Genomic DNA, 18,968 nt, shown 5'->3' with positions numbered 1-18,968 from the left:
ATTGCAAAAAAAAAAAAAAAAAAAAAAAAGAGTCTGGTCAAGAGTTTTAGAGAAATTGCATTGAATTTATAAATTAATTTGGAGAAGTGATTTTCTTAAAAATATGGAATCATCCGGGGCGCCTGGGTGGCTCAGTCGGTTAAGCGTCCGACTTTGGCTCAGGTCACGATCTCGCGGTCCGCGAGTTCGAGCCCCGCGGCGGGCTCTGGGCTGATGGCTCAGAGCCTGGAGCCTACTTCCGATTCTGTGTCTCCCTCTCTCTCTGCCCCTCCCCCGTTCATGCTCTGTCTCTCTCTGTCTCAAAAATAAATAAATGTTAAAAAAAAAATTAAAAAAAAATATGGAATCTTCTTCTCCAAGAACATGACATGATTCTCCATTTATTCAGCCTTTCTCATAGAGTCATTTGTATAGCTTTTTAGTTGTCTTGTCCAATTTACCTGCAAGGTATTTTCCATTCTGTGCTTGTATTGAATCTGGGACTCATTCTGTCATTGTATGTTCTAGTGGGCTACTAATAGGGAAACTATTAGTTATTGTGTATTTTTGGTTACCTTTTCTTGGTTACCTTTTTAAACTCTCTTATTAGTTCCTGTCCCTTTTCAGTTGGTTTTCATGGGTTTTCTAGGTAGAACATTACATAATCTGTAAATGAAAATAATTTTACTCTTTCTAGTATTTATATCATTTATTCCTAGGTTTTGATGAGGATGGTGTTTGCTATATAGTTTTGGGAAGTTATTCTTCATTTAACCAGGAAAGTTCCTATTCCTGGCTTGTTTTAGTGTGTATTTTTTAAAAATCAGGAAATCCAATATGTTTTGGAAACATTTTATATATAATATTCCAATTTGTCTTCCTAATGAACAATGCTACAATGGATATATTTGTGTGTATCTTTGAATATGTGTGAATATATCTTTTAGAATTAATCTCTAGGAGTGGAATTTCTGGGACAAAGGGTACGTACATTTAACATTTTCATAGATATCAAATGAACAGAATACAAGAGTGCTCATTTCTCATGTCTTTGTTGATGTTTTGATTACTGAACTATTCACCAATCTTATGGGGGAGAAGGGTAGTTTATTGTTTTAATCTGTTAATGTGACAAATATTAGTAGATTTGTTTTTTTTTCCCCTGAACTTCCGGTGTAAAACCTTTATGGACACGATCTGTTTGTTCTTTTAATACACTGCTAAATTCTATTTGTTAACATTTTGTTTGTAGTTTTTTCATTGTTCTTTGTTCTCTAGTGTTAGGTGTGTGGTGTGTGGTGTGTGTGTATTTATATGCTTTCTTCATTGTCCGGGATTTGGAGTAGAGTTTTGTTAGCCTAATAAGTAATTTGTGAGGTTTTTTTTTTTCAACGTTTATTTATTTTTGGGACAGAGAGAGACAGAGCATGAACGGGGGAGGGGCAGAGAGAGAGGGAGACACAGAATCGGAAACAGGCTCCAGGCTCTGAGCCATCAGCCCAGAGCCCGATGCGGGGCTCGAACTCCCGGACTGCGAGATCGTGACCTGGCTGAAGTCGGACGCTTAACCGACTGCGCCACCCAGGCGCCCCTGTGAGGTTTTCTTTTTATTTGCTTTTAAACAAAAGCAAATGAGGTAGTTTGTAAGTTACATCTTCCCTGAAGGTATTAAGAAACTGGTCTGTAAAGTTATCTGCATTTTAATGCCTTTTAATGCATACATCTTTGATTAGTTTATTTCAATTTCTCCTAAGGACATTGCTCTACCTAGATTTTCCACATCTTCTTTTAACTTTTTTTAAGTTTATTTATTGAGAGAGAGCAGGGGAGGGGCAGAGAGAGAGGGATAAAGAGAATCCCATGCAGGCTCCATGCCACCAGCACAGGGCCCCACACAAGGCTCAAATTCATGAACCACGAGATCATGACCTGAGCAGAAACTTGAATCAGACCCTCAATTGACTGAGCCACTCGGGCACCCTCTATATCTTCATTTTTTTTTTTTAATTTTTTTTTTTTAACGTTTATTTATTTTTTGAGACAGAGAGAGACAGAGCATGAACGGGGGAGGATCAGAGAGAGGGAGACACAGAATCTGAAACAGGCTCCAGGCTCTGAGTTGTCAGCACAGAGCCTGACGCGGGGCTCGAACTCATGGACCGTGAGATCATGACCTGAGCCGAAGTCAGCGGCTTAACCGACTGAGCCACCCAGGCGCCCCCCTCTATATCTTCTTGATTCGATTTTGTTAATTTCTATTTTCCCATTTTGTTTGATTTTCCCTTGTGATTTAAAATATTCTATACATCTGTTGTCTTGTCCTCCTTCTGATCCTTAAATTTGTTTAGTTGTATTTTCTCCTTTTGGATCGACTAACATTTGCAGTGAGCAGTGTTCTGTGCTGAATTCCAGGTACTGTGGAGACGCTGGGCTTGTAGTGGAGATCATTGAGAGAACCCTGACTTCATAGAGCATGTTTTATCATTCTAATTGATCTGTGGAAACAAACAAACAAAAAAACAAAGCCCCCAAATAAAGTTTTTATTGATCGTCTACCTTTTTCCTATTTCTTTATAATGCATTTTTATGTTTATTAATTTCCTTCTTGTGTAAGTTAAAACTGTGGCACTTTCCCCCTAGCTTTTGATTTGAATGCTTCACTATATTGTTGTCGATATTTACTATGTTTTAGTAAGTTAGTGTCAAGTTCTGTATTTTTCTTTTCTCCAGGCACTGCTTTGGCTCCATCCAGATGATGTCACTGTATGGTCCTTTCATTGCACCTTGTTTCTATTAGTTTGCTCCCTGTCCTCCCCTTTCTGTTTAGAGAGATTTTGTCCCTGATCTTCATCTGAAGGTAAATGCTGTCATTGTCGTTCCCAGGCAGCTTTTTAATTAATAATACTTATGGTTGTCCTTTCTGGTTCCCCATGTTCAGTTACTCTGAGCTTGGAGTTTCTCCAGAGGACAGCTCTCACCTCGGCAGGAGCCTCTTCTCTGTCTGTTTGGCATTGTTTTCCATCACCCCGATCCGATTTGCTTTCTCTTCTAGAAATTGCCTACTTTTCTGGCTCAGTCATGAGCCAGAAATACTCCGTTTTTCTCAGTGCTCTTATGAAACTCTTTTTCTTCTATCTCTTCTGTCATTTCAGCAATAGTAAATGGGAGGTAAACAAGTGTTCTCACGTTGCCATCTTGGATTCTAAGTCTAGATGGGATTTTGACTGATCAGAGAGGGTCCTTCTGGGGCAGCAACAGTCCATGCAGAGGCGAGGGCTGTGGCAAGTCTTTGCCCAGAATCATTTCTGTCTTTTCTTTGCTCTTCAGGTTAACTTTGTGCTCTTCATTGGCATCATCGTCATCCTTGTGCAGAAACTTCAGTCTCCAGACATGGGAGGCAACGAGTCCAGCATCTACTTGTAAGTACCATTGTGTGAATGCCATAGTCACTTCCAACAGCTATGTGGGCCCTGCACTGAGGTCACAGGAGAAGGCCTAGGTTTTGCTGACAGGGTAAACCAGCAGTGGCATTTGCAAGACTTCTTTCTGATTAAAGTGCCTTTAAAATGTAGTTGCCTTGCCTATCCTTTAGCCAGCCCAGGAGCTAATCCACATGGTGATTACATGGAAGGGAAGAGAGAGAGAGAGGAAGAGATGGTCAGACCCTGTGTCACATGAAGAAAAGCAATATGGAAGACACCAGATTCCTTAGGGTAGTTAGGGTCTTAGTTGCTTCACAGTTGGATTTCCTTTGGGGATCTTGGTTCTGTGGGAAGTTCATGAATGCCACTGGATGCACTGTTGCCTGATGTCCCCACCCCAGCCCAGTGGGGCTGAGCAAGTTGCTCAGCCCCGACTAGCGAACCAGGTGGACATTCTTGCTGGCTATTGGAAGAGAGGATTCTTTCTCTTCTCCACCTTCTTTCAGGGAAGCTTTATCTTCGGGCCTGGTCTTCCTCCTATAACTCCCTCCTCCCTGACCATAGGGACAGCTGATATGTTTGACATAGCTGGGGTTCCTCAGGCAACACTTACCATTGAGTGTAGGGTTTTCTCCACCTCCATGGCTGTTTGGCTTTGCTTCCTACAAATCTTTTTGCAGTCACGTCCCTAACAGCTTGCCCCACTTGCTCTGCCACCCCTCTCCCAGCCTTCCACTTATTCTGAATCAGACCGGGAAGCTTCCATTTCACCCTTCTTGCCTCATGATCAGGAGAATGACCAGCTGGGTGTGTGGGGTGTGGGGACACTGCTGCTGCCGGGGGGGATGGTCGAACCCCTGTGGTTGGCTGGTGGGGTCAGATGGGCACAGAAAGTCTGAGGGCATTCTCTGGGGTCTGTCCATGGGCAAGGTGGAAGCCATATGTGTTGCCTCTTTAGTTTTTAAAGAAAAGAGCAGATTAGAAGGAGCTGAGGTATTCTCATGGCGTCAGTGGGGGCTTGGTCCTGTTTTCATTGGAGACTCCAACCCAATGGGGCTCAGAACCTTGATGGCTGTCAGTGGACAAGTAGAGCAGCAGAGAGACCCCACCAGAGGGTTCTCCCCACCGGCCATTCTCCTGGATACACGGTATGGCAAGAACTACCCAGAGACCCATCCCAGATCCTTAGGGCTTCCCCAGAGATGCAGAACTTGCCCTGGGTCTGTGTGGTCAGCTTGGGCGCCTGCCTTGTAGAAGTCCTTCCCGTGGGGCTGGGGGATCTGCATAGGGCCTGGCTTGGTCAGCCTTGTTTTCCCTGCATTTAAGGATGATTACATTTCATTGGAAAAGACGCCCTACCTTTTTTTTTTTTTTTTTTTCCTGTCCATTTACTGTCTTTTTCTTTTTCATGTTTTTGCAAGTGTTTTTTGTTTTTGTTTTTTTACCAACCCCTGCTTACCTGTATGTGTTTATGTAGTCAAAAATTTGTCATGCATATAAGTCATAAGGTCTCTAAGGCCTTGCACTGGGGGACCAGTGGGACTGGCTCCCTGTGACTGACTCACTTCCCTAGAGGGATCATTCCTACCTTAGTCTCTAGCACCCACAAAACAGAGCCCTGCCGCTCCCTTCACCTCCCTGTCTGGCGTCAGCGCTCACGTCCTATGTCTAGCCACCGGGTGGACTGCTCTAGGGCCGAATGCCTCCCATGCAGTTGTTTCTGACATCTGAAGCTACTGGCATTTAAATTGGCCTTTTCTTTCCTTTGAGCTCCAGCCTTGGTCCCCCTGCTCTCTGCTTGCTGCTGGGAAGGGTTTCTTCTTCTGGGGTTTCTGGGATCTCTTCTCTGGGAGGCTCCCCCTTCCTTCCCTCCCACAGGGACACACACAGGGGTCCAACTGCAACCTAATAAGGACACTCTACTGACCCCAACGCACACTTCACCAGCTTAGACATCTTGTGGTAGGCAGCCAGAAGCTCCCCAGGTCTGGTGGGAGGGAAGTGTGGGGTCAGGGTTTCCGAAATATTCCCAGACTGGGAGCTGTAGGATCCTGTCCGGCCTTCCTAATGCATAGACAACCATTTGTAAGCGTGATTTATACATTTAAGTACATTTGAGAACCAGCTGGTTGGTTTGCTTCTGCTGTGGACAAAAAAAAAAATCCCCTTGCAATCTCAGAGAATCCTCTTTGGTGCTAGTCTCAAGCCCCAAAGACAAAAAACTCAGGTGCGGTTGGCAAGCCAGGTGGGAGGGCTAACACAGGATGAGGGGCCCTTGATCCCCTGACATTTAGCAACCTACATGAGTGTTTCCAGGGTCAAGGAGACCCTGTTGGTGGAAAGTGAGGGATAATCAAGGAGACGGTGCTGCTGAGGACTGCAGGCTTTTTGCCAACACTTGCAACTCCGTCCACGCACATTTAGTGCCCACGAACACCCAGTGATCTGGTGGGCTGAGTAAGCATCCCTTTTTACAGCTGAGGGAGCTAGTTGTCAGTGTCGTGCAATGAATCCAGTAGGAGCAAGTGAAGCCATAGCTCTGGTGCCGCCAGCCCTTGGCTCTAAGCTTGACTACACCATCTTTCCTGTCCTCGAGGAAATGACAGATGAGAGATGGTGTTCAATAAGTGTATAAGCAAGGCTTCCTGGAAGAAACGGCCCCAATGGGATCCAGCCTTGTAGAGAGAACTGCCCCCCTCCCAGAGTGCTTTGGGCTGGGAGGTGTCTGCTGTGGGGGGAGGGGAGACTATCGGGGGGATGGAAAGGGGCAGGACCTGGTGGGAGAGGAGATTTCAGGGCTGTGCCTGAGTCCCCTTGGGCCACCAGAGTTATGTGTCGGGCGGAAGGGCCCCTTCAGATCTGCCCACAACAGCTTTCCGATTTTTTCCTCTGTTTCCAGAACAAATTTAAGCCTGGGAGTCCCCAAGAAAGCCCGAGAGGACCCCCTGCCTGTGCCCTCAGACCAGCATTCACTCCCTTTCCTGTAGGTTGGTTCCAGCTGCTTAGATGATAAGGGTTTGAGATGGCGCTTCTGTTGGAGGCTTGGACCCCTGCAGGGGGTGGTAGCACTGAGCCACCCACACTCTTTCACCTGGTGCTCCTGATGAAATGAGTCGCTGGCACCAGGACTTGGGCAGGGGCCAGGCGTGGAGTGTGGGCCTGGGTCAGGGCTTGGCATGTGCTCTGGCTCATTGTGGTCTGGGGTGGGGGTTCGGGCTCAGCCTGAGGCTGGGATCAGGGTTAGTCTGCTCTTTCCTGCCCTTAGCTTTGTGAGAAGCCGGCTGGCTCAGAAAAGGGAGGGTGAGTTCCCACACAGACATGGACTGTGCTGAGACCGTCTCCAGGAGCTGGCTTTACTCCCAGCTGTCTCTCCATTACAGGATGGGCATTGGAAGCTGGGTCTGGGCTCGGGGAGAGAACCCCCCCCCATCTGTATTTCCCTCAGGGACCTTGCAGAGCAGGTCTGCACAGCCCCTTGGGTGAAGGAAGGAGATGAGAGCAGATACCATGATGTAGATAGCAGGGCTGTGACATACCCAGTGTCTGAAGGATGACCTCGACTCCACAGACAGGCTCTGTGGTGGCAGAAATGCAACCAGGAAGCCATCAGTCCAGGAGCTCAGCCCACAGCCTAAGGCTTCCAGTTCACATGGGGCTCCATTTCCCACTTCCAAAGCACCCCTCCTCTGTCTAGGAGGGCCCCGTCCTCACAACTCCTGTTAGGGATCAGCAGCGGGGGAATGGTTACTCCTATTTTGCAGATGAAGAAACTGAGGCCCAGAGAAGGAAAGTGACATCACCTGAGACCACCCAGCAAGTCAGTGTCTAGATAAAGCCTTGAGCTCAGGTGCCCTGATCCCCCAGGCTGGGGAGGGGGCACAGAGGGTGAGCTTGTCCTCAGTGGTGGGGGAGGAGGAAGAGGTGGGCAGAGAAGCTCCAAGATCTGCTGAGCTGAGCTGAGCTTCCGGCCAGAGTACCAGCATGGTGTGCAGCGCTTGCCTGGGGGCTGGGCCAGGGTTCTGGGGCTTTACAGCATCTTGCCATCATGAGGGACCCTATGGAGAATGTTCGGTTCAGACTGAGACCTTCTGTAGGCCTGCCAACTATCCCAGTGCTTCAGTGATCACTAGGAACAAGGTGAAATAGACAAGGATGCTGCCTCAAAGCCGCCCCCACCACCGCAGGATGGGGGTCTAACATTCTGTCCGGCATTTCCTGGGGCTACAGCAGCTTTGCACACAAAAGTCACCAAAGCTCCAAAGCTTCCATGGAGTTTAGCCTGTGACCAAAACAGGGGTCGAAGAAACCGTGTGCTGCCTCCCTGGGTTACAGACTGAAGTGCTGAGACCTGGAAGTGGCTTTGACCTTCCTGCAGATACACAGCAAAGTCTTGGCAGAACCAGGCCCGGGAGCCAGGGCTTCCTGGTTTCCAAATGCAGCCGTGGGCCCTGCACCTGCCATGGGGATCTCCAGCCTTCTGATTTAGTTCCTGCCCAGCACCCTTGTCTGAATGTCTTATCCTCCCTTGGGTCCAAATCAGAACTGAGTTCACCAGCCAGTCTGGGTTTATGTCTTCCTTTTGATTAAATTCTTTTCACTAATTGTAGTGGCTTTTTAGAGGTCATGACATCTCTTCCTTTCTCACATCTATATCTGGCTTTTCTGCCACTCTCTTGTGTCATTTCAGTGGGTCCCTTTGCACAGAGCCATTGAAGGTTTGGGAGAACTGGAGTATTTGAGAAGAAGGCCACTTACCTCTTTCCCCAGATCCTTCTCCTGAGAGGCCTCCTAGGCATCAGGTCCCCCCACTTTGTTTACCCTTCCCCGTCCGAGACCCACATCTTTATGCCCTCATAAAGTTAGCTGATCTCCCAGCTAACTAAGTGGCCTCTAAGGAAATCAGAGGAGTCTGTATTTACTGTGTCCAGGGCCCAGGAAGGTCAGGGACAACAACTTGGGAGCTCAGAGACGGAACAGTCTCAGAAGAGAGTAGCTGAAGCTTTAGGATTCAGGGTGAGGGCTTAAGCCTGGTGGGGACGGGGCGGCATCTGAGGTTTGGGTTCCTGGGCCCTCAGCCAGGCCATGGTTGAGGGATCAGGCCACTGGCTGTAGGAGAAAGTAGCCAGCCATTCAATCTGGACCAGGTAGAGAATAAATTTAGAGGCTACAATGGTTCCCATTCCCAAATACCCAATTAAGTTGTTGTAATTTGTGAGAAAAAACATACTTATGTGTCCATCTGTCTCTTCGTATGTGTATGAAACAGACCTTTGACATTCACTGAGGACACATGAAGAAACTTCTCAAATATGGGACTTCCTCATGACAGTGTGTCTAGAGCTTTGAGTTGTATGTGGATCACCTAGGGACCTTGTTAAAATGCAGATCCGAAGCCAGCAGGGCTGGGGCGGCACCTAAGATTCTGCATCTCTAAGAAGCTCTCAGGTGGTACTGATGCCGCTGATCTGGATAGCAGAGCCTCACGCAGGACCTCACATCCCATGTCTGTAAAATGGGCCAGTAGTGCCCTCACAGAAGGGTGTGAGCTGAGAGGTGCCATTTGTTAAGTGGGAACACCACGCTTGACTGTGGCAAGGGTCCTGGGTGGACCTCGGCTTGCCTCCTCTTTGAAGTGTGTGATTCACATTCGTGCCTCAGCAAAATGACGTGTCTCCACATGTCAAGGACCTTCAGACTTCCTCTCAAAGATCGGGAATCACAGATTACAAATCAGTGAATGCCCAAGGTCTGGTCTCTTCATGTGTATTTGTTCTCATGTGTATCAGATCCCTGCAGATAGATCTGTTCACCAGCAGGTGCCAGGAGCTTGGTACCTCATGGTCCCTGAGGAGGGTTCGTGAGGGAGGCTGCTCTTTTGAGGTCTGATGAGAGAACACAGCTCTTCATCCATGTCTTACACGCTTATCAGAGAAGGAGAAGAAGTGTCTGTGGCTTGTCCCCACCCACGCAGAAGCAGGACCGTGATGAGCTAGAACAGATGGAAATTCCGCCTGACCTCTCTGAGGGGGTGGAATTTCTCAGTGCCTCACCCAGGCTAGTAGGGCTAACCCGGGGCTCACCTGTGGATGCCTCGGTGTTTCTGCAGGCAGTGGGGCGGTACCCAAAAGGGGCCCTTCTCAGCCTTCAGCCCCTGCCCTTTGAACTTCAGAAAGTCTAGCCCAGCGCTGTGCTGTAGACCTCTCAGCAGGGACAGCAATGCCCTAGCCTGTGCTCTTCAGTATGGGAGCCACTAGCTGCACGTGGCCGTTGAGTCCTGGCAAGGTGGCTAGGGGAACGGAGGAAAGCGGATTTCTAATTTGATTTAATTTTCATTCCAATAGCTGCCGATGGGTAGTGGCCGTCCTATTGGACAGTGCAGATCGAGACCAATTAACAATCTCTTCCAGCCATCCCGCCTCTTTTCCGCCCCCGTATGCCCGCACTGAACTGCCTGGGGGCTCAGAGAGGACGAGGTGCAGGCAGAAGAGTGAGAGCTGTAGAGGAGAAAGACCAGTTGACACCCAAGCCCAGGACTGGCCTGATTCAGGCTGGGTGGGCCCGGGCTAGGCAGCACGAGGTCCACGGGATGTGTTTCCGGCTGCCCACCTGGCTGAGTGACCTCCGACAAGGCCGTGCTCTGAGCCTGGACCTGACTCAGCCAATTTCTGGGACCCCTGCTTGAGACCCAGCCCTGCCCCTACCTTCAGAACACACGTTCCCGCCAGCTCCCCTTACCTGTCTGTGGACCCAGCGTGAGCGCTCGTTGCGTGCACGTGTGTTCGTGCACACACCTGTACACGTATGGGCATGCATTTCTACGTCCAGAGCTGACCATGTCTTGGCCCCTGGCTTCCTCATCCTCTTCCATGTCACTGCCCCAGCCCTGTCTCCATCCCTGGGGCTCCTCTGCCCACCCCTGAGCCTTGTCGCTCCAGGTCCACCTCAGTTTCTTCATTGCCCGATGCCCCCAGCTGACAGAAGTGCTGATCTTGTCACACCCAGCAGCTGCGTGCAGAAATGCTACTGCAAGCCACAGCGGGCTCAGCAGCACCCTTGCAAGATGTCAGAACTGTCCACCATAACTCTGTAAGTGTGCGTGGCGTGGCTGTGGCCGGGAGGCCCGGAGGGGAGGGGGCCGCATGCCGCTGCCGCTGCCCGGAGCTTGCATCCCGCCGGCTGGACGAGAGCGGAGAGCGAGGCTGTGCCTCCAGCCCGGCCCTTTCTGCACTGTTGCATGTTGTTGTCTGTGTGTCTTGTGAGTTCTCTGCAGCCTCGAGGCCCTCGGGGCGGGGTGGGGTGGGGTGGGGGGAGGTCGTGGGGACGGAGTGGCAGGGCTGAGGCCTGGAAGCCTCTCCTGCAGCCACCCCAATGTGTGGTCTTCCCAGAATCCCCCACTTCCCTGGGCTCGTCTTTGCAGCTGCCAAATCAAGTTCTAAGACCCTTAGAGCTTGAGTTCTCAGAGACCGTCCCCCTGCACGGGACAGGACCCTCACCCTGAGGAACCTCACTCACGCTTCGTGTGCCAAGTGGCTTAATCCCCACACTGACCCTATGAGATGGGTTCTTGTAGAAACGCCATTTTACAGATAAGAAAACGGAACGCAGAGAGGTGAAGTACTCACTCAAGGTCACATAATTGGCGTCTCTAAGTGAAGCTCAGTCTTAACTTGGAAATTGCTTGAAGTGGAGGAGCCCGCTGTAATTTGGGCAGCTCTGACCAAATTGGAAGGTCTTCTTGGTATTTTTTAGGCTCTCTGCCCATTCATGCCTCTTTCGGGCAGGACAGAGGCCGAGGCCTGTGTCACTGTCTCTGTGGCTTAACCAGATCATAGGGTGATTCTGTGACTGACCTCCAAGGGGTCCCAAGGCTCACACCATATATCCCCATTCCATGGCCTCTGGTCAGCTCTGAAGCAGAGAGGTCCCAGAAGTATGGGCCCTAGTGGCCTCCTCATCTGCCCTGTCTGCCCCGTCTACCAAAGGGGTCACCGGGATGCCCTGGGTCCCTGACAGAAGTCCCCATCCATTCCAGGGGATGGCTACAGGGCCACCAGGGAGGAAAAGTGTTGCCCTTGCTGCCATTTGCCACATGGCCAGGAAGTTGGAAGGACCTGAGCTCGTGTCTGAAAGGGCCCTGCTTCTCACACGATGGGCCCATCCATCCACTGCCACCATAAAAGCTGGAGAGGCTTGGCCTTTTGGTTTCCAAGACACTTTGGAACTGTAGGGTCAAGTCCCTGCAAACAGGCCCACGTGTGTAGAGGAGGCAGGGAAGGAGGAGGGCAGGGACAACAGGCACGCCCCAGGGCTGCCTTCCCTCCTGAGCCCCTTCAATTAAGCTTCACTTGTAAAGTAACCCCTTTAGGCAGGGTTGCAGAGTGGTTCCCCAGGCGCTCACATACCTCAGTTCCAGGCCACTAGCCTCTCCTTTTTGGACCTTCATTTTTCAGCCATCACTCCCTGTTGCCTCTGGTGCTAGCCACTGGATGCGCAGAGATGAGTAGGACCCGAGCCCCCGGTCGTGGTCAGGTTTCAGAGCTCTGAGGCTTTCGTACGGTCTGGACGTTCATTTACCCTTTTTCACGGGCAGGCAGGTGCCTTCTGAGCGGGAAGCCCCCAGCCTGGCGTGTGCTGGGTGCTGGCCAGGGAAGGTAACTGATAAGCACCATGCCTACCTCCAAGGAGCCACAGTCTGAGAGAGGATAGACCATTCAAGAACCACACCTGGGCTCAGAGTGCGACCTCCTCACATCCTGTTGGCTCCAGCCCTGGTTCTGGGGCACCTGGGTCCTACAGAACGGGCTGCCTGTGAGCAGGGACGGAAGGCATGGGCACTGGCTCTCTGGGGGGCTTCTTCCTTCTAGGGCTGAGTGGTGGTCCACCTGAAGGTCTTCTTAGGCTAGCCCTCCTCTTTCCTTTGTGTCGCCTTCTCTGCTTTTCTTTTTTTCCCTTCCCCCTCCCTCCTTCCTTCCCTCTCATTTGAAACTGGGAAGCCAAGGGCCTCACTCAGACTCCATGGATTCACCTTCTCCTAAAATCTGGAGCCCCCACATGCAACAGAACATTCTCTCCCACAAAGGCTGGGATGGAGAAGAGGACAGGGTACATATGTAACTGCCCCAACTCAAAGGGCCATCCCACACCCGGCTGTCCATCCCTGTGGACAATAACTGAGAGGGAGGGGAGCCGAACCTCCCACTTATCCCCAACTCCGATGGCCCAGGGGGCAGACTGCACCTGCAGGGCAGGGCTGGCTCTTCCAGAAGATCCAGAGGGAGCCAGTACACTGGGGTGGGCGAAGATGGGGTGCTACTCTTGGAGATGCTCTGGGAGTACCCCTTCTGATAGAAGAGGACCCACAAGGATATGCAATATTTACCCTCCAGATGTCATACCATGGCTCTGTGCCCCTGCCCATCAGAGCAGAGCCCCACCCACTGGGCTTAGCAGCCAATGGCCAGCAGCCTCAGGGGGCACGGAAGTCCCTTTGGTCCTGTCTGTCTTTAACCCACAAACTCTGAGCAGATAGCCTCCTCTCTCTTGACTGTTTCCCTGGTGGCAGGTTCCTCTGGCTTAGTTGGTGCTTGTTTATTCCCAGTGTCAGTAAATCCTTCCTAATATCCCTCCTAGGTCTCACCCACTGTGCACAGCATCTCTCCCCCCGCCCCACCCTGGGCTGCACTTCCTCATCACTCTCCATGAGTGTCCTGGCAACCCCAGACTCAGAAAAGCCCACTGCCTCTGTGGCCCCTTAGGGGGTTGTCTTTTTAGGCACGTGGAACTTCCTTCCAGAGCAGGAGCGGGTTTGCTCTGCTTGAGGGTCCATGATGTCATTCAAGCCTTCTGAATCCAATCCCTCTATTTGCACTGACTTCACTTTTCCCAGGGGGTTTGTGCCTCCCACAAGGGGTGTCTGTCAATCACACACTCCCATGTGCGTTTTTAGTGACTCTACAGGATACGGACATGGCCTAGAGGGATGGGATGTTCCCTGAGAACCTCCCAGGGAGTTCTGGAAGGCCTGCTCTGTTGGCCACCATTCGTCCCAGGCCCCATTCTTTCTAGGAAAGAATCCCAAGAGGGTCTGTGGACAGCAGCCCCAGCCCTGGGGGAGAGCAGGGAGCTGGGACCGGCGTCTCTGCCCTCCCTGGTTCCAGCATCAAGACTTGGCAGTTCCCCAGAACAATATCTTGTTCTCTCCCGACAGACGGCTAGCCCGGTCCACCCTGCTGCTCATCCCGCTATTTGGAATCCACTACACGGTATTCGCCTTCTCCCCGGAGAACGTCAGCAAGAGGGAGAGGCTTGTGTTTGAGCTGGGGCTGGGCTCCTTCCAGGTAGGTGTGGCAGAAATGGCAGGTGGAACTCGTGGAGAGCCAGGGAGGGCCCTGGCCCCTGACCTGCCAGCGGTTCTGACTTCTTTAACCCAGTCTCAGCCTCGTGTTTCTGTCTCTGAAATGAGTACTAGAAGAGAGGGGAGCTGGGCGAGCCCCTTCTGCCGTGTACCCTGTGGGCTCCCGAGAGAACACACACTGATGTCTTGTTGCCGCATCTGGGCGTTCTGAGCAAGGCCTCCCTGGGGTGCCCATCCTTCAGCCTGGGACGTGAGCAGAGTGCTCTCCAGAGACCTCTGTGTCCACAGCCTGACTGCAGTCTACAGACCATGTCTCTTCTGAGCGCTGGAGCTCGGTCTTACCCCGGTTGGGGTCCCCAGCACAGGACCTGGCCACAGAGAGCGGAATGAGCTGAACAGGTAGATGAGCAAAGAGATGCATAAATGATCCAGGGACTAGCAAGTGGGGAGCCACGAATCCATGCATGGAGGCATAGGTAGGTGGGGTTTTCAGTATGTGAGGGAAGGAGTGAGCGAGTTGGTATGAGGATGCACAGTGACTGCATTAATGGATGGCAGCCCAGGTGGCCAGTGAAAGTAGCAGTGGCAACCTTGGGTCCCCAGGACAGAGCACCTCTCCCTAAGCCAGCTGTTTAACCCACCTTCTTGATGGTCTAACACAGAAGGTTACTCTGTGTATCTGACTTAATCTCTTCCCCCACCCCGCCCCCATTTTAACCCAAGGCCATTTCACCTGTTAGAGTTCTTAGCCTGGTGAGCCTGGGAGTTGTACAGACACAGCCCCAGCTTGGGAGTCAGAACCCAGGGCTTCTGTCTTAGCACAGAAAATTCTAAATGCAAAGAATGTGCGTAAAGGTAGGAAGAAAAGACAGCTGCCTGCTCTGTGCCGGGCATTTACTCGTGTGTGTTGTGTGTGCTGTGTACAAGAGGATCTGGCCGAAGTGGGGTGGGATGGGGAGGTATCAGGGATAGAGACATAGGTCTGTTCTATCCTGGAGTAGTGCCGTCCTCAGGGTCCTGCAAACTGGTTAGGGGGCCCAGAGAACATCCAATGGACATCTAGGACAAGCTTCTTGTAGAAAGTAGGATAGAGCTCGCCCTTGGGAATGGGAAGGATCTGACCTAGGAAATGTGAGATCCAAAGTCGGGGTGTAGCCATTTGGCCTCATGGGGACGGCCATCTTGGCTCAGCAGAACTTTACCCATCTTACTGCAGGTTCCTGGGCAGGTGGCCTCCTATCCGGTTCATTATATTTTTCTGCCTTCTAGGGTCATTCCCCTTTTCCTCCACCTCCTATACTCCCAGTGCACAAGGTCCCTTGCTAACATTCTCAGGTTATTTTTGCTCTTTCTCCCTAGGGTTTTGTGGTGACTGTTCTCTACTGTTTTCTGAATGGGGAGGTAAGACTCTGGCCCTCTGACTTCTTAACAATGGAGGTGGGGATTGCCAGGGAGCAGGCAGGTAGGGACATCGCCTGCCGCCTACCAGAGCTGATTCCCTAGACCAGGGCAATGTCAGGCTCCCAGCACCTGGATGAGGGGGAAGGCAGTGGTGCTAGGGTCTCCTGACAGCCTCCACCCCGTGCCAGAATCTCTCCCACTTTGCCTACTGTCCAAGGCATCAGCTGTGCCTGGAAAGGCATTGCCTGCTGAACACAGCCCTTCCTGGCAAGGCTTGCATAGTAAGACTGCCTTAGTAAAGAAAAATGGAAAGTGAGGAAGGGTGAGGTACAGACAATGGGACCTATAGTTTATGAGGCTGTGATGAGCAGGGCTGCTGAGGAGGGACTCTGGGGACTTGGAAGAGACCCCGGGAGAGGCCTAAGAACCTTCTTGTATTGTTCCATTCCCAGGATGATGCTTTTGAATAGAGCCCATAACAGAGGTGCTGGGATAGGGATGGGGACTGAATGGGTGGGATGGGTTTAGAGAGTGGGCAGGAATCATTGCATCTGTGCTGGCATCTTGCCTGCATGACCTCAGCAGGCTCCCCCTCTTTTTGCATGTGAGAAACCAGAAGTTAGGGTTCAATGATTGCCAAGACAATCTATGGGAAGGTCAGATGAGGATAGATAAGGAGACAGAGCCCTGCAGGGGGTGGCTGGGGAGTCAGGAAGTGGGAGTGTGTGGAGCTTACCAGGAGCCTGTGGGGGAGGTGGGGGCTGGAACTGGAGGGCTGGATGCTGGCACCACTCACTTCTAGTCGTGCAGTTCATGCACTAAGCAAATGTGCTGGACTGAGGGGGCATATGGAAGCTGAAACTGGCCATGCCCTGTACTTAACTATGCTAACAGCAACATGGGGGGTGTGTTCAGCCAGAGAGTGCATTATTTAGTGGTCCTCAACCCTGACTGCATACTGGAATCCACTGGGAAGCTTTACAACCTATGGATGCCTTACCGCAGAGATTCTGATGTAATTGTTCTGGGATATGATATGGGCATCTGGACTTTTAAAGCTCTCCAGGTAATTCTAATCTGCGGCCCACTGTTAATGGTCTGAGAGAGTGGGGCTCCTTGCCCTGATCTGCCTGACCCAAGGGCCTGTGAGCTGGTCTCTGACTATGGAGCACCAAGGCCCAGGAACAGAGGCCCACAGAGAACAAGAAGCCACTGGAGGGTCTTGCTCAGTGACTTGGGAAAGGGGCTGAGGTCAGCTCCTCAGAGGCCTTCTTTCCCATTGGTGGCCTTGAGGGCTACAAGTGCCATTTGGGAGTTGCTGGGTACTGCAGGAGGTGGCAGGGCCAGCCTGGGAGGGGTCCCGGGCAGAGCATTCAGGTGGATGAGGCTAGAGAAGGTGTCTGTCTGGAAGTGATCGTCCAAGTTGCTCCCTGCAGGTACAGGCGGAGATCAAGCGTAAGTGGCGGAGCTGGAAGGTGAACCGCTACTTTGCCGTGGACTTCAAACACCGGCACCCATCCCTGGCCAGCAGCGGGGTGAATGGGGGCACCCAGCTCTCCATCCTGAGCAAGAGCAGCTCCCAGATCCGCATGTCCGGCCTCCCAGCTGACAACCTGGCCACCTGAGCCCGCGCTCCCCTCCCCCTCTCCTCCACACGCAGGCTGGGGTTTGTGGGCAGGCGCCGGCCCACGCATGTTGTGCTTCTTCTCTCACTTCGGGCGGGCCTGAGGCTGGAGGCTGGGCTCCCTGAGGTGGGAGAAGGATGCAGGGCGCAGATGGGTTATTTCCTCTCCCTGTTTGGCGCCGGCCCCACCCACCGTGGGCCGCTGGGCCCTGATCCAGACATGTAAATACGCCACAAATTTTGAAAAGTTGTCTCATTCCCTACCCCTTTGCCCACTGTCCCTGCTCACCTCAAGCAAGTCCCCAGCTTTACCCTGCCCTGTTTCCACCAGCCTCAGTGATCTCCTTGACCTTGTCAGTGAGGCCCTGTCAACTGAGGCTGACGACCTTGCTTTGGGGGCTTGGGGTGGGCATGTCCAACAGCCACCCCCCCCACCAAGTGTCTGACTTTCAGCGTGGACTCCTTGAATCTCCTTGCCACCTGAGGCCCTTCTCAGACCTGGCCCAGTGTCTGAAGCCTGCCAGAGGTCCAACTTGGGCTCCCAGAGCATCCTTTAGTGCAGGCGAGACCTGAGTCAAGACTCCTTCATACCCTCCCCCAGCATCTTGGTGTCTAGGTGCCCAGCTCCTGGGTACAAGGGCAGTGGGATAGCTCCAGAGTTTTTCCATTCAGCGACTTGATTTTGGGTGTGGGGCTAAGGGTCCCAGAATGTTCTGGTGCTCTTCATTTGGTAGAAGAAAAATTGCCAAGAGCCAGAAATGTGGATGTGATTGGAAAGGAGATGGAAAGAGTTTGGGGCTCCCATGGAAGAAGACCTTCACTGGCTCCATTATTTTACCCCCAACTCAAGGTGAGAGGGGGTTCATCTGGTAGCCTCCCTTCTGCCCCTCCCATCCCCAGGCATCAGCTGCGGACTGTGAGAGATGGATGCCTCAGAGACACTGCTCCCTACCCGTGCCTAAGCCTTCCCCCTCCTCATTTCTTCTTAAGTTAAAGCCATGATTAGGATGAACCAGCCGCCTTCCTGTGATGTCAGTGAATCCTGGAACAACTTATGCCTCCATGTGCCCGAGTCCAGGGCCTAGATTTCCCCCTCACCCCACCCCCATGGACAATGCGGATCCCAGCCACCAGCTCTTTGGGCTTGGGCTCAGCTACTGAAATATCTCTGAGACCTTTGCAAAGACTTCCCTCTGTGTATTCTTGACATTGAATCACCACGGACACTAGTGTCCTAGAGTGTTGGGAGGGGAAGGCACACGTGCCATGCCTGTTAGCAGAAGCTGCAAATGGGAGGGATGGCAGATCCCCAATGCCTATTGTGGTTCTCCAGATGCAAATTGCTTGGCCACAGTCTAGGAATTCAAGATGGGGCGCAACTGGGTTGGGGGAAGATGGACAGAAGTGCTAGAGTGCCATGGCCCATGTGGGGGGCCCATTTCATTCTATGTCAACTTTTGGTGGTGTTCCTGTCCAAGTGTGTTTGTGGACTTGTTTCATGATCATGTTCTGGAATGCTTGGGGAATTTGCGTGGAGAGGAAATACTGCTTATCTTGGTTTTATAAAGAGGAAGGGGCTTGGGGGTCTGTTTTTGGAGAGATCTTCAAAGTGACTGGAGAAGGACTTAGTTGCTTTGTTTGGAGACAAGCCCTGTGTCCGTGGCCAGTGAAGCACTGTGGGTCCCTGGGTCTTTGGCAAACCTAGAATCTGCCCTAGTTGGGCTCAGACTACTGATATTGTGGACATGCAGCTCCCTGTTCTGGGCCTTGGTTTCTCCATTTGTGGGATGCAGGGACTTCTAAAGCTTCTCTAGGCTCTGTACGTCAGTAATTCTCCATTTCAAAAGTCAGCAGATAAAAGGGCATGCATCATTGTTATGTGTATCATCTAAGGTTTTGAAGTGTACATGTTTGTGTATACGTGGAGGGAAGGGAGGATGCTGTTTATTTTCTCTTTCTTAGAAAGGAAACATCTGTTTCTTCCACTGGGACACCACAGTGGAAGCTGGTGGGCCAGAGGGAAAGGTCATGACAGGGACAATTGGACAGGTGCCTTGGGCATGATGTGCTGACCCAGCCGTGTGCCTAGCCAGGGCAGGATGCCACGGCTGCTTGGATAGTAGCCACCTCCAGATCCTAGGAGCAGTCCCTTAACTGGACCCCATTTCTTCACCCCTGTCCCCACCAG

General features: G+C 51.7%; 1 protein-coding gene across 7 annotated transcripts in view; it reads left to right on the top strand.

Moving 5' to 3' along the window:
• The window catches only part of ADCYAP1R1 (ADCYAP receptor type I), a 98,190-nt gene extending 80,226 nt beyond the window's left edge, over positions 1 to 17,964 (top strand). For 3 of the 7 annotated variants that reach the window (XM_086693244.1, XM_086693237.1, XM_086693270.1), the window contains 6 exons: positions 3,307 to 3,398; positions 6,301 to 6,384; positions 10,407 to 10,487; positions 13,609 to 13,738; positions 15,115 to 15,156; positions 16,593 to 17,964. In XM_086693244.1, coding sequence (XP_086549370.1) covers positions 3,307 to 3,398; positions 6,301 to 6,384; positions 10,407 to 10,487; positions 13,609 to 13,738; positions 15,115 to 15,156; positions 16,593 to 16,781 — 618 coding nt within the window. In that variant the 3' untranslated portion in view covers positions 16,782 to 17,964. Of the gene's footprint in view, positions 1 to 3,306; positions 3,399 to 6,300; positions 6,385 to 10,403; positions 10,488 to 13,608; positions 13,739 to 15,114; positions 15,157 to 16,592 lie in introns of all 7 variants that reach the window. The other 4 variants (XM_086693254.1, XM_025930014.2, XM_025930016.2 and 1 more) reach the window with 4 other exon arrangements.
• The last annotated feature ends 1,004 nt before the right edge of the window (positions 17,965 to 18,968 follow it).

The sequence above is a fragment of the Puma concolor genome, chromosome A2 (assembly GCF_028749965.1).
Source record: "Puma concolor isolate L17-30 chromosome A2, mPumCon1.1.hap2, whole genome shotgun sequence".
NCBI lineage: Eukaryota > Metazoa > Chordata > Mammalia > Carnivora > Felidae > Puma > Puma concolor.
Note: the sequence above shows the minus strand (reverse complement) of the source record. Positions and strands in the feature narration are given on the sequence as shown.